This window comes from Stegodyphus dumicola, chromosome 12, assembly GCF_044657685.1.
Source record: "Stegodyphus dumicola isolate Sdum_Otavi_A_Nest chromosome 12, ASM4465768v1".
Lineage (NCBI taxonomy): Eukaryota > Metazoa > Arthropoda > Arachnida > Araneae > Eresidae > Stegodyphus > Stegodyphus dumicola.
In genome coordinates this window covers 17,709,516-17,722,303 of record NC_140779.1, presented here as the reverse complement: position 1 = coordinate 17,722,303, position 12,788 = coordinate 17,709,516, and the positions used below count along the sequence as shown (strand labels likewise).

Here is a 12,788-nt window from a genome sequence, read left to right as displayed (position 1 = left end):
AGAACTTCGCGGTTAAATACCGCTCTTCCTCATTATGTATTCAAAGTGATTCTAAAACTACATTCTGACCGGAAGTAGTAAATTGAAGTTAAGAATTTGACAGGAAAGGAACTTTAACTTAAAATTTAACTGTTAATAAAATTAACATAATCCTTACAGACTCACAGTCCGAAAAACATCATCATTTGAACATCTTGCTTCGAATTGTTGCCAACAAATATTTTCGCCGTGTATTATATTTAAGGAAATTAAATAAAGAAAAATGTGCATGAATGTAGGTATGTTTCCTGCCTTGTGAAAAAACGACGGTACCTAGAGCCATAAAATTTTGAATAATGTAATCATTCAACCGAAGATAGGCAGGCATCAGAAAGCCCGACTTTTGGATTTCGAACGTGTTTTATTATGTATTTCTCATTTTGTAAAGCTTTAACGAATTTTTGATTAACAAACTCAACAGTTTCAAACCGAGCAATGGCAACACTCTAGAGAAAAACGTTTTTTCTCCAGCTTTCGAGACTCACTCTCGGAAATTCTAAAGATTTGCTGTTTTTATATATTTTGTTATTTTGCTGTTGAATCGAATGTGGTATAGCGTAGGTGCCAAGAACCTGATATTTAATTTACAAAGTGAAACACCAAATGTTAATAACAAAACGACAAAAAAACTTTTGTGAAACCATCTCAGTAAGTAACACTGAACATTGATATGATGAACCGAGAAAAAACTGAAAACAAAAACCAACCAAAACAAAAACAGAAAAATGTGTGCCAGCATCGCGAATTCCAAACGTATAGTGTATAAGGTATTTCTACCAGCTTCTTAGCATGCCTTCGTGGTGTAGTCGTCAGGACGTTCGACGCGTATTCGAGAGGTCCGTGGTTAGATTCTCGGCGAGAACATTGCTCATTTTTCACGTCTTTTGCTTCGAAATAACCTAATATCTCTACAAGTGTTATGCTGCTTTTAACCCTTTCCAACACGCTATCTTTTAAAGTTGGAATTTTGATTTAAAAAAAAGTAGGCAGTCTAATTAGACCTAAAGGAGTACACAAGTAAAATTTTGTGAAGATAGCACTTATCGTTTTAATTCTGTGGGTGTTCCCACTACACTGATTGAATAGAGCTTCGAAATGAGTGCTGAAACGAGCATTGTTGTCAATAAACTGACCGATGAGATGCAGAGAAATAAAGAATACAGAATTTCAGTTGTCCTAGATGATCGGTGAGCCCGGTCATGGCACACCTAGGGTTCGCCGTTTGATTTTAGGCAAGATTTCAAGGTCAAAACTAATATATCCTAGCATACATCCAAAAGGTAACATAGAAATTTCTTTTCAAACAATTCCTTTTATACCCTAAAAAAAATCTGGAAGATTTCTTTGAAAAATGAGGGTCTTAAAAAACTAAACATGGCTAAAATATATGGGCTGGTTTGTGTTGAGCTGCCATCTACTGTAAATAAAGAAGGTTCAGAGTAACCTATAGTAACCTATAAATCCTTTTTCATTCAAATTTTCTGTGCGTACAGAAGGAAATTTTTACGTTTGCGGCACAGTGTGTCCGGTCTGGACACACTGTGCCGCAAATGGTTAACGTTTTTGTAATTTTGCTGAATTGTATATAGCGTAACTGCAAAGAAAATGATACTTAATAATGAAGCTAAAAAGGCAAATATAAAAATGGATTAGTAGGAATGAGTATAACAGGAGGCTGGTAGACTGCGAGCTCAGCGAGAACGTAAAAAAACCTAACAAAACCTTTTGGGTAACTGTTAAATCTGAAATCTTTCAGATTTTTAATTTTTATGATTTAGTTAGTGGCTGTTGTTATCGAGTTCATATTTCATGCCAGAACCTCAAGGAGATTAGACATCTACTCCAATTTTGAAGAAGAGCACCCTGAGGGGTGGTCCAGGGATCTCCAGATATCTCCCACTCCTCGTCCCTTCCAAGGAATCACACGAGAGGACTTTCGGCTGGCCACATATTAAGAGTGGCCCCATGCCGCAAAGACACCGTACATTTACAAACATCCACGCCATCTACGGGATTCGAATCCGGGCGCTTCTGCACTGGAGTAGGCTCGCGTAACCACTATATCGTTGTTATTAACTATATATATTTTAGTTAGGTTTTGTGTGTTAAAGAGTTTATTAGTTGTTGTTATTAATGATTTAATTGTACTTTGCTTTCAATAACTGCGTTACAGCATTCCGTTACTTCGAAATTCCTTAACTGGTAGAACTGAAGAAAATAATAAAAACTTTTACTTCTACAAAATGAAAACCTTCAGGGATCATCAGAAAATACTCTTTTTATATTTAGAGGAAATAAAAGGAAACAAAGAAAAACTATAACAAAACCGAAATTACCCTACCGGATGCCAGAATTCTGATAAACAAGCATGTAAGAGACAAATATTAATACCGAAACCCGATACCGGAGCCGCAACATAATAACGAGATTAAATTATAGAAAACTGCATCGTCCCTGATCAACAACCGAGGAGGTTGCTAATTTTATCCTGCCTTAACGTCCTCTTCTGTCGCACTAAGAATGACTAAAGAAATGTAATTTAGGAAAGACTCTCGTTCTCAGAAAATGATTAATAGTATCATTATGATTTAATTTAGGTAGACTTTGGTATTCAGCTCTTTGATTGCAACCCTCGTTCTATAAATAGCTTCTATTGTTGTTCTAATAACGCATTCCATTCTTATTAATAAAACTACACTTCAATATTTACATAAAGTATATGTCAAATAATGGAGAAACATTCTTTTTAAATGTTTCAAAGTTATATAACTTTACCGAATTCTTTCGAATGCAATGCAAATAAATTAATTGCCTTTTATATTTGCATTCATAGATAACTTTTATTGGTCAGACAGAACTAACCTGTGTTTAAACCCAGTCTACTCCATGCATTTTTAGCCCAAAGAAGCAATTTGTCTAGAAGGGGTATTAATTTCGTTTGGCATTTTGCGTCTTCTACTATACAACGGCACTTCACTTTTCAAACTGTTGCCACAAAATATTAAATTCTTGCATTATATTTGAAGAAATTAAATAATGAAGAATGTATGCATGAATGTATGTATGTTTCTCGCACTGTGAAAAACGCAGAGGTACCTAGACGCATGAAAATTTGAATAATGTTGTCCTTCACTCAAATATGGGCATCTGAAAGCGCAAATTTGGAAATTTTTTAATCTATTTACTAATTATTTAATCTATTATCTATTTCATATTTTGTAAAGCATTTATGAGTTTTTGATTTAGAAGCTCAAAGATTTCAAAGCGAGCAATGGCAACACTGTATGGGGAAAAAATTATCTGCAGCGCGCTAGACTCTGTATCCTTTTCTGATATTTCTGTTGAATTGAATTTCATGGTTTAAGAGCGAAGAACATGATATTTAATAAATAATGGTAACAAACAAACTGTTAAAAAAACGCCCCTTTGGGCGTAATATAAAGTCTGAAATCTTTCTCCCCCTTTTTTTTTACTTATATGTTTATTGTGCATTTTATTAAACTTTAAATTTGTGGTCATGTACACGTGCATTGCACTTGCTTAATTTATCTATTTTTCTCATTCATAATTTTTAGTTTTATCATCTCTACGTCTTCAGAAGCCGCAATGGTCGTCAAATTTCTCGGTTCAAAACTCTTCTTATGTTTTATCAAATTTATGTTAAAACGTAAGTTTCGTCAAAACTCTTCTTATGGTTTCTGGTACCACATAAGGTATTTCTCCCGGTTTCCTAGCATACCTTCGTGGTGTGGTGGTCTGCACGCTGGGCGGCGCGAATTCCAGAGCTCCGTGGTTCGATTCCTGGCGAAGGCGTGGCTCATTTTTCATCTTTCCTGCTCCCAAAAAATACCTAATATCTCTACAATGGCGCCCGAACTAAAAGGGTGGTGGATGATGATTCTCCACACCTTGGATTTGGCGACTGTACCTTATATATTCCTGATTTGGAGTATATAAGGTATTTCTCCCACCTTCCTAGAGTGCCTTCGTGGTGTAGTGGTTCTGCACACTGGGCCGGTATTCCAGAGGTCCGTGGTTCGACTCCCTTCGAAGGCGGTTGCTAATTTTTCGTCTCTCCGGGTTTTCCAATTAACCTAATGTCATTACAGCGGAAAACAGAAATTTGGGAATGTTTCAGCTAAATCTAAATCGTGCTCTATCTCTGAAACCTGTATCGAATTTTTGGACCGAAAGCATTATCTTCCTTACCTATGTATATAGTATGCTGGTGGGAAGAAATAAGCAGTGAATAATATTTTCTTTAGAATAAAACTACGTAGTTTTCCGAAACGCTGCAAGTAAATAATATTTCAAAATACGGAAGCCCATCTTATGTGTAAAATACAAGAAAGCGTTTATTACAAGTTCAGTTTAACAGTTCCTTAAATCGTGAGGTTTTGACTATTTAGTTTAAGGCAAAAATTTCTTACTTAGATTTTGGAATTTATAGTTTAAGGACAAATTTTTCAGTAATTTCATAAATAGTTTAAACTATTTAAATCATTTGTTTATTTGATTTCTGTTTTGGTTAATCACTTTCTTTCCTAAAGAAATCTGAACTCAGTAAATCAAGCATGTTATTATAGTAAACAGCACTAAATTATAATCACATTTGTCCACCGCTATTTTGATAACATTAATCGAATGATAACATTAACAGACCAGACAAAATGCTCTTCAGCAATGAAATTTGACAGCAACTAATTTATTATATCAAGACAAAGGTTTAAAACCTCAAGACAAAGGTTAATTTATTATGCACAGAAAAAATACTTGCTTTTCCAACATTTTGATAAGGAAAAGCAAAAGTTTGTTTATGAACTGTTAACAATGTCTTCTATGTTACGCATAGAAGATACTGTTAACAGTTCATTTATGAACTATTCATAATGTTTTTGGAAATTATTTGATCAATGCTGCACTCCTAATCTTAATATTTAAAGGGAATACCTCGTTGGAATAAAATACGCCAACGTAAAATTTAAAATTAGACCAAAAAAAAAAAAAGCAGTCTTAGTTTGGCGTAGATGTTTTTAACGAATTTGCTTTTCGAAAAACGTAGGTAGGGATGGTATCTGCAGAAATGTTTTTCTTCTATAAATACGAATGTCCTGTGGGCGATGTCCCGCAAGACAAAGGTTGCTTTTTGCATGATTTTAAATAGTTGATTAAAATATTTAATTTGACAAATCTACTTCAATATAAAACAAATTTGTTCTGTAATACTTTGGGCATATACCTACCGAATTGTTGATCACAGTAAGCATGTATTTCTCAAATTTTCGTATACAAATGGGCCGGACTTCATTTACTTTTCAAAACCAATTCGAATTTCATAAAGCCAATCATCATCCTATTATTTCAAGCATCTATCACACTTTCTGTCCTACTTCTTTTGCTACAGATTACTAGTAACATCTTCAATAACTAATTGCACTACTAAATTTAATATTTTATTTTTCTTCTTTGCATTTAACTGTATTGAACAGTTACTCGTAACGTAAAATGACTCGCTGAATAATTGCGAAATTTAAATAGAAAACCACACGTGTTATATCGTTAAAAATTCGAAAAAAATGTGAGCGACTGAAATGTTGTCAAAAGCGGAATTTATTGCTTTAACATCGCTTTAACATCGATTTGTTTTCGTTACTAGCTGTTCATATAAGAAAGGGGGAAAATAATGTAAGCAACTTAGGAATGGAAATCAGTTAAAGAATGCTACAATGTAACCGCGAAAATTACTATACGTTGGAAACAGACGAAATACCCCTCTAATTAATAATAATAATAATAATTCCTCTAATGCAGAAATGATTAACAATTTTTTTCCATTAAATTAATCTTACCATTACAGTAAAATTTGAAATGCTGCTTCCTGAATTCTTTAATAAACAATTTTTAAATTGATAATGAAATCAGACGATTTGGTTCTCATCTTTACACATATTTGATGACCTCAGTCGGACAAGAAAGAGTAGTCTTCGAGAATAAAAATATAATTAATTATCAATACCGATCTCAGAAATACATTTTCAAAGGTGACCATTTGACACAAGAAAGTATATAGTACTGGAATATATTTTATTTGTGAAGTTTTATATTTAGGAAAGAGATGCAGAAACGAATGCTCTTATTTTTAAAACAGGCATATATTTTTAAGCTTTTATTTTACTCAACGGAAAATATTTGGTTTTATTTGAAATATTTTTATTTAAGAATTAATGCGATCTCGTTAATAGAAGATCAATGTACTCGTAATTATTGTCAAATTTAAGCAGTGTACTTTTTTGGGGGACAGAGGTATCTTTGTATGAACTAAAACATTTCTGAAACATAAAAAATTTAATATCCTTCGCTAGCTTTTCAAACTCAACCATTTTAATGAATTAAGATGTAACTGAGATGTTGATATTGCGATAAATAGTTAACTGTGCCTAATGTTCTGTTCTTACACACTGTTTTATTTGCAACGTTTTGTAATATTTACTACCTGAGCAACAAAACAGACTTGATCATTCACAGGAAGCGAATTATGGAGACATTTGCCTGTAAATCACTCTTTCCTGCACACATAGCTTGTATGCACAAAAGCAAACATTACAGTTAATATTCTTTCTATTAACTCGGTGGTGCCCAACCTTTGACCTATCTCGAGCACATTTCCAAAACATCAACATTTTTGTTAGACATATTTCCAGTCTTATGTGATACATCTGAAATATTAATTTCGACAAATGGGTTTGAGATGAATAAAAATATTGGTTGAACTTTATAGAAATCAGAGAAGCGGAGTTAAAAATTATTTTTCAGTGCATTTAGGTTTTCCGAGTATTTCTCTGCTTCAATCGCCTTTTAGTTATTAATATGGCTTGATAAATTCTAAAAAATGGGTGAAATGCTTTTCTTTCATATGATTTATCCACAAATTTAACTTTATCTGAAAAGCAGTTACAGTTCCAGTCAATTGAAAATTGGTTTTTTTCTTTTCCCTGGAGATCTTCGTTCAGTTTGTTCAGTTTAGCTGTTATATCCGTGAGAAAATACAGATCAGATAACCAGTTATTATCGCTTAATTCTTTATAATTTCGTTTCCGGATTCCAAAACCTGCTTTATTAGCGAAAGAAGTTCTACAAATCGTTGAAGTACTTTTCCCCTGCTAAGCCATCTAACATCGGAATGAAGCAATAATATTCCATATTCGCCACCAAGTTCATCAGTCAGCAGTCAATTATTTTATAAAGTCTCGCAAGATATCTCTTATGACTATAAATATTTACCATATTTTAACAATTAAGAAATATAAATGAATGCTTATTTTTAAAATATTTTTTGTTCATAGTACCTAATCGGGCTGGCGATACTTGTGCTTGCGCGTCAGAGAAGATTTTATCGCCTAATAAGTTAAATTAAAAATTATAACAGAAATAATTACTCGTATGTTAAATTTTTCAAAAACGAAGTAAAATCTCGAAGTATCTGGAACACGAATCACTTGCGTAAGCTGGACATACATGGATGATCTGCCTCCAAATACTAACCAGAGCCTTTCTTGTGCATTAAATGATTCTGTGAGCTGTTATTCTTTGAGCTGTATGTAATCTCTACCACATTTGAATTTGTTCAACGTTACGTATTTCTGTCAAGACAGAAGTACTTGGCTTGTAAAATCTTGTGTAAACCCAAGTTGGATCTTTGTTAATTCTTGTGTTTGAATAAAAGGAATATTTGCACCCTTCTTCTGTCTGTTTGTATTTTAAGACAAGAGGATTATTCCTCTTCAGTCTTTCTAAGGTTCACTATTTTATGTTACCAAAGAAGGTGAGACTCTACAAGTTAACGAACTTTAATGGGTGCTTTCCTTAAGCGTAACGGAACCTGTGTCTAAGATATGTCAGACCATGACATGAGGGAAAAAATAACCTAAAGAAGATGGGAGGATGGGTAACGATGATTAACTTAATTGGTATGTGGACAGACACTTGACTGCAACAGTTCAACACTGTTGCGTTTTTTTTTTTTTCTGACACCAGTTGTTACGTTATTTTCTTCCTTCTGTACGTTCGTTACGGGTTCGTGCCGATTTGGAGTGAATAACGATGGCAGCACTTGACGTAATATCGAAACACACTTTATTGGCAAATATTAATCAGGACAGCTCCAAAGTCACGTTTTACAACCGTCGAAAATCTACTATACACTCCCTGGGACAATCAGCGACACAGCCTTCAAGCTATCAGGCTATAACGGTGGAGACAGCTTCACTGCAAAGCAACAGAGTACAACTCCCGACTCTGCGCGGGTCGTTCTCGGACCTCCACGTTCTCTCGAGACTCTCCACGCTACAACTCGCGAAGTACTCTACGACACACAGAGCTCAACTCCGGACTCTTCGGTTCAGTCGTTCCCGCAGCTCAACACTCTCTTTCGACGATGCACTAACCGCGATAAACTCTTTCGATGCATTCGACGACCCACTCGTCACTCACTGCCCGGCTGTCAAATCGATCGACTCCGCACGGACTGACTCGCTAAACGAGACACCAACTATCTCGCAGCAGGGTTTATATAGCTTTCGGCTTGTGTTCGAGAACATTCTGGGCTAAACCGGTAAGAATTTGTTCCAGAAGGTTCTCAATCCGTCCATGGCATATCGCCGATTTTGTAGCCGAATGGGCGATTTCTCGCCAAATGTGGCAATTCTGCCTTCCTTGCCATTTTATGGCAACCCTAAGCCTGCTTTGCGAGGAAGCTATCTTACGGTACCTGTACATTTCGTAGCAATACGATACTTTATATAAATGCTGTCTGGAACATACAGCTAGATTCCGATTTCCGTTGGAATCTTCGACAGATCCTTTTCACGCCAAGATTCAATATATCAGATCACCATACCATGCTGAAGAGAATTATGGCTACTGGCCACCTCGATAACTAGGACGTCGGGAGGACAGAAAGTATTCTCACACGCACAGACAGATATAAGAGACATCTTCTTGGCTTCTACAGGGGGACTATATAGGGTTGAACTTTACGCAATTTCAGCACTGTGCAGCCACAAGAGAGAAAAGCAAATTTCGAAACAGTTTACGTAAAACGTATTTTTTTGTTTTTTTTAGTCCAAAGGGACTTGAGTCCCGAAGGACTATTAGTTTCGTTTTGGCATTTTGCGTCGGACTCATAAATGTCGGTTCACTTTTCAAACTGTTGCCACAAAATGTTAGAGTCCTGCATTATATTTGAAGAAATTAAATAATGAAAAATCTGCATAAATGTATGTATATTTCTCGTATTGTGATAAAACAACGGTACATAGAGTCATCGAATTTTGAATAACGTAATCCTCCAACGAATATGAGCATGTGGAAGACCAAATTTGAAATTTGAAATTTGTTTTATGATCGATTTCCTATTTTTTAAAACTTTGACGAATTTTTGATTAACAAACTCAAGGATTTCAAAGCGAGCAATGGCAACGTTGTGCAGAAAAAACATTTTTATCTCCAGCGCGTGAGTCTCTGTATCGGAAATTCTAAAGATATGCTCGTTTTAAAACTATTTTGCGATATTGCTGTTGCACTGGATCTTATGGTTTAAGTGCGAGGAACATGATATTTAATAAAGAAAGGTAACACACAAAATGTTAAAAAACGCCCCTTTGGACGTAATTTAAAATCTGAAACATTTCGGTTTTTTTTTTTTTTTTTTTTTTTTTTTTGTGTCGAATGCAATTTGACAAATAAAAGAAACAGAATATGGATATCATTATTTATTTTTAAGTTTGTCCCACTTTGTTCACCATGCCATTTTCATCCCACCGCCCCATCCCACTTTCCCAGTTTGTTTATTTTTAGTTTGATATAAATAACAGCACATAAATTACAGCAATCTCCAAAACAGTTTGAGTTTTCTAAAAACAATTAATTAGCACTGGCACGCATGAGTTCAAGTAGATTCGAACTGTCCGATGCATTAATTTCAGGGTTACTTTTTCCTTTATTCAACAGGGAACTACATGACTTCAAGACTTTCTTTGGCTTTGATTTCGTTCCGCTTTCCAAGATCAGTGTAAGAGAAAGAATTATATGCCTTACCACAAAACTCGCTATTATACTTTGACATACATCCATTTATACTAAGCGTAGACGAAAAAGTCTTTAGGCATACAGAATTATTTTTTTACCTGATAAAAATCGCTGTTTAACTCTACATTTTAAAAATTCATGACATTTATAAGCAGAATATACGCATACGTATTATTTACAAATACGTATTATTACAAATTAAAATATGTATTATTTACTAATAATACAGGCTGGCAATTTAATAATTGAGTCTATAAAAAGGCTTCCAGTTTTATTTACAGATTTGAGCTGAGTACCTTTGCAAATTTTCTAAGAATGGATTCAGGTTTTTAAGGAAATCAATTGCATTTGATAAAACTGCACCTGCTACTGCATACCTTAGGGGAAGGGAAGAAAAGAACATCACAATTTCGGCCGTTTCGGGCGGTTCTGAGCGTTTGGATAAAGGGGCGTCTCGGGCATTTTGGTCTTCAAAAAGCTACATTTCTCGTTAATGTTAGTTAATTTCTCGTTACTGTTAGGCTTTTAATAAGTTTTGGATCGATCTGAAGTCTTTAAGATATTTCGAAAAGCTTTCTTGACGCTTTGTCAATCTTTATATGCATATTTTTTATAATATTAGTGTTAGATTTATTTAAATTTAAAGATTCAAAATATCTTGCATGTTTCATTACTTTATCAACTAGAAGCCGCAATTCAGTCGCAGATTTATTGTTACATTTTATCCAGACGCTCTTTGGAAACCGAAGTCTTCGCTAACCTGTATAACCTTGAAATACTGAAGCGGCCGAAATGCCTTTCCAGAATTCACAACAGTTTCCTTCCCTACAACGCATAAAGAGGTGCGAAGATTTAAAATGACATCCTTCCTACTTCGTAACAAATAAAGCTAAGAAACCGGAAATAAATACTTTTAGGACAAGCTGTCAGCAATAAATTGACACAGTGCATTTGATGAAACTGCACCTGCCACTGCATACCTTAGGGAAAGGGAAGAAAAGAACATCACAATTTCGGCCGTTTCGGGCGGTTGTGGTCGTTTGGATAAAGGGGCGTCTGGGGCGTTTTGGTCTTCAAAGAGCTAAATTTCTCGTTAATGTAGTTATTTTCTCGTTACTGTTAGTTAGGCTTTTAATAAGTTTTCGATCGATACTCTAAACGACATAAATTTTGTGGATGCTTTCAAGTATTTAGTGCTTAATCATGGGGATTTACAATGCATATAAAAAGAACTTTCCACAGACATTTCATAAATAGTGGTAAGTCTAAAATGTTGGCTCGATGCTTCAGTTTACGTGAATGAAATTCGTGACCATTTGATTTCTAATACCATTTCTAAACTTCGTATCATGTAAGCGCCAGCACTTCACGGTTTTTTCTACCGTTTTATTCTTAAAATAACATTAATCATCTTGAATGATCTTTAAGTTCTTAAATAGTGAAACTAAAGAGGATATTTTAACATTTTCCAGTCAGTGATGATAAAGGCGTCCCGTTTCTGGATTTGGATATGAACGCCATGCGATTCAAGCATGATGATACTGCCTTTCCAAGGTCTTTCTGCAGTGCCCCATGTCAACGTGGTCAAGCTAAACTGCAGCTAGAAGGCGACACATGCTGCTGGTTGTGCACCAATTGTTCCACCTTCCAGTATCTACCAGACGAATACCACTGCAGGGATTGTCCCTTCGGCACGTTACCTAGCGCCACTAAAACCACTTGCGAGCCAATTCCAGAAGCCTATCTCAGCTACAGCAGCCCATGGGCCATCGGGACTATGGCTTTTGCAGGATTAGGAATCATGACCACCACAGTGGTGGCCATCGTGTTCTGGGCTTATGGAGATACACCTATCATCAAGGCATCCGGCAGAGAGCTCAGCGGACTTTTGCTTTTGGGTAAGAACTTAAACTCAGTTTGTAAATTTGTTGCGTCCTATCTCTGCGCAAGCTTCTTTACTTTGCAATATAGGAAGCTTAAAAGGAAATTGTGACGAATTTGAATATTATAAAAATAAGGTAAATGACAGACAGACTTTTCCGAAATAATTTCAACCTAATCCTAACGCTGTATCATTTTCTCAATATAATGCCACTAAACGCTTATTTTCTTCTCATGAAAACTTTTATGCGAGCCGCTTAAGAAATTGATTTCAAAAACTGCACAAGAATCAGGTTGGACAAAAATATGGAAACACCGATATAAAAACATATTGGTGTGACTAAATACGGTATAGAAAATCCTTTGGCATTCAAGCCAACTTGCAGCCTTCTTGGAAGGGATAAACAGAGGTCTTATATGCTTTGCAAGATAATCTTGTACCATTCTTCCTTTAAGACGCTGGCAAGTTCAGTAAACGATGATGGCGGTGGATAGCATTCACGCAGATTTCTTTCCAAAATAGCCTACAAAGGCTCATTAATATTGATATCTGGTGACTGTGATGGACATGGTAGATGTGAAAGTGCACACGCATGCTCAGAAATCTAGTTCTGAATAAAGTGAGCTAAGTGAACAGAAGCTCTGTCGTCTTGGAATACTGCATCACCATTGAGGAACAAAATCTGCACCATGAGAAGCACGTGATTAGCAAAAATGGTCACATAATTCTTAGCAGTAATGTGACCTTGCACAGTAGCGATGGGTCCCATGTGGTACCAAGA

At 35.4% G+C, this 12,788-nt stretch overlaps 1 protein-coding gene across 1 annotated transcript in view; it reads left to right on the top strand.

Moving 5' to 3' along the window:
* The window catches only part of LOC118193513 (metabotropic glutamate receptor 3-like), a 286,303-nt gene that overhangs the window by 253,600 nt on the left and 19,915 nt on the right, over positions 1-12,788 (top strand). The window contains exon 9 of the mRNA XM_085827511.1: positions 11,598-12,023. Coding sequence (XP_085683637.1) covers positions 11,598-12,023 — 426 coding nt within the window. The remainder of the gene's footprint in view (positions 1-11,597; positions 12,024-12,788) is intronic.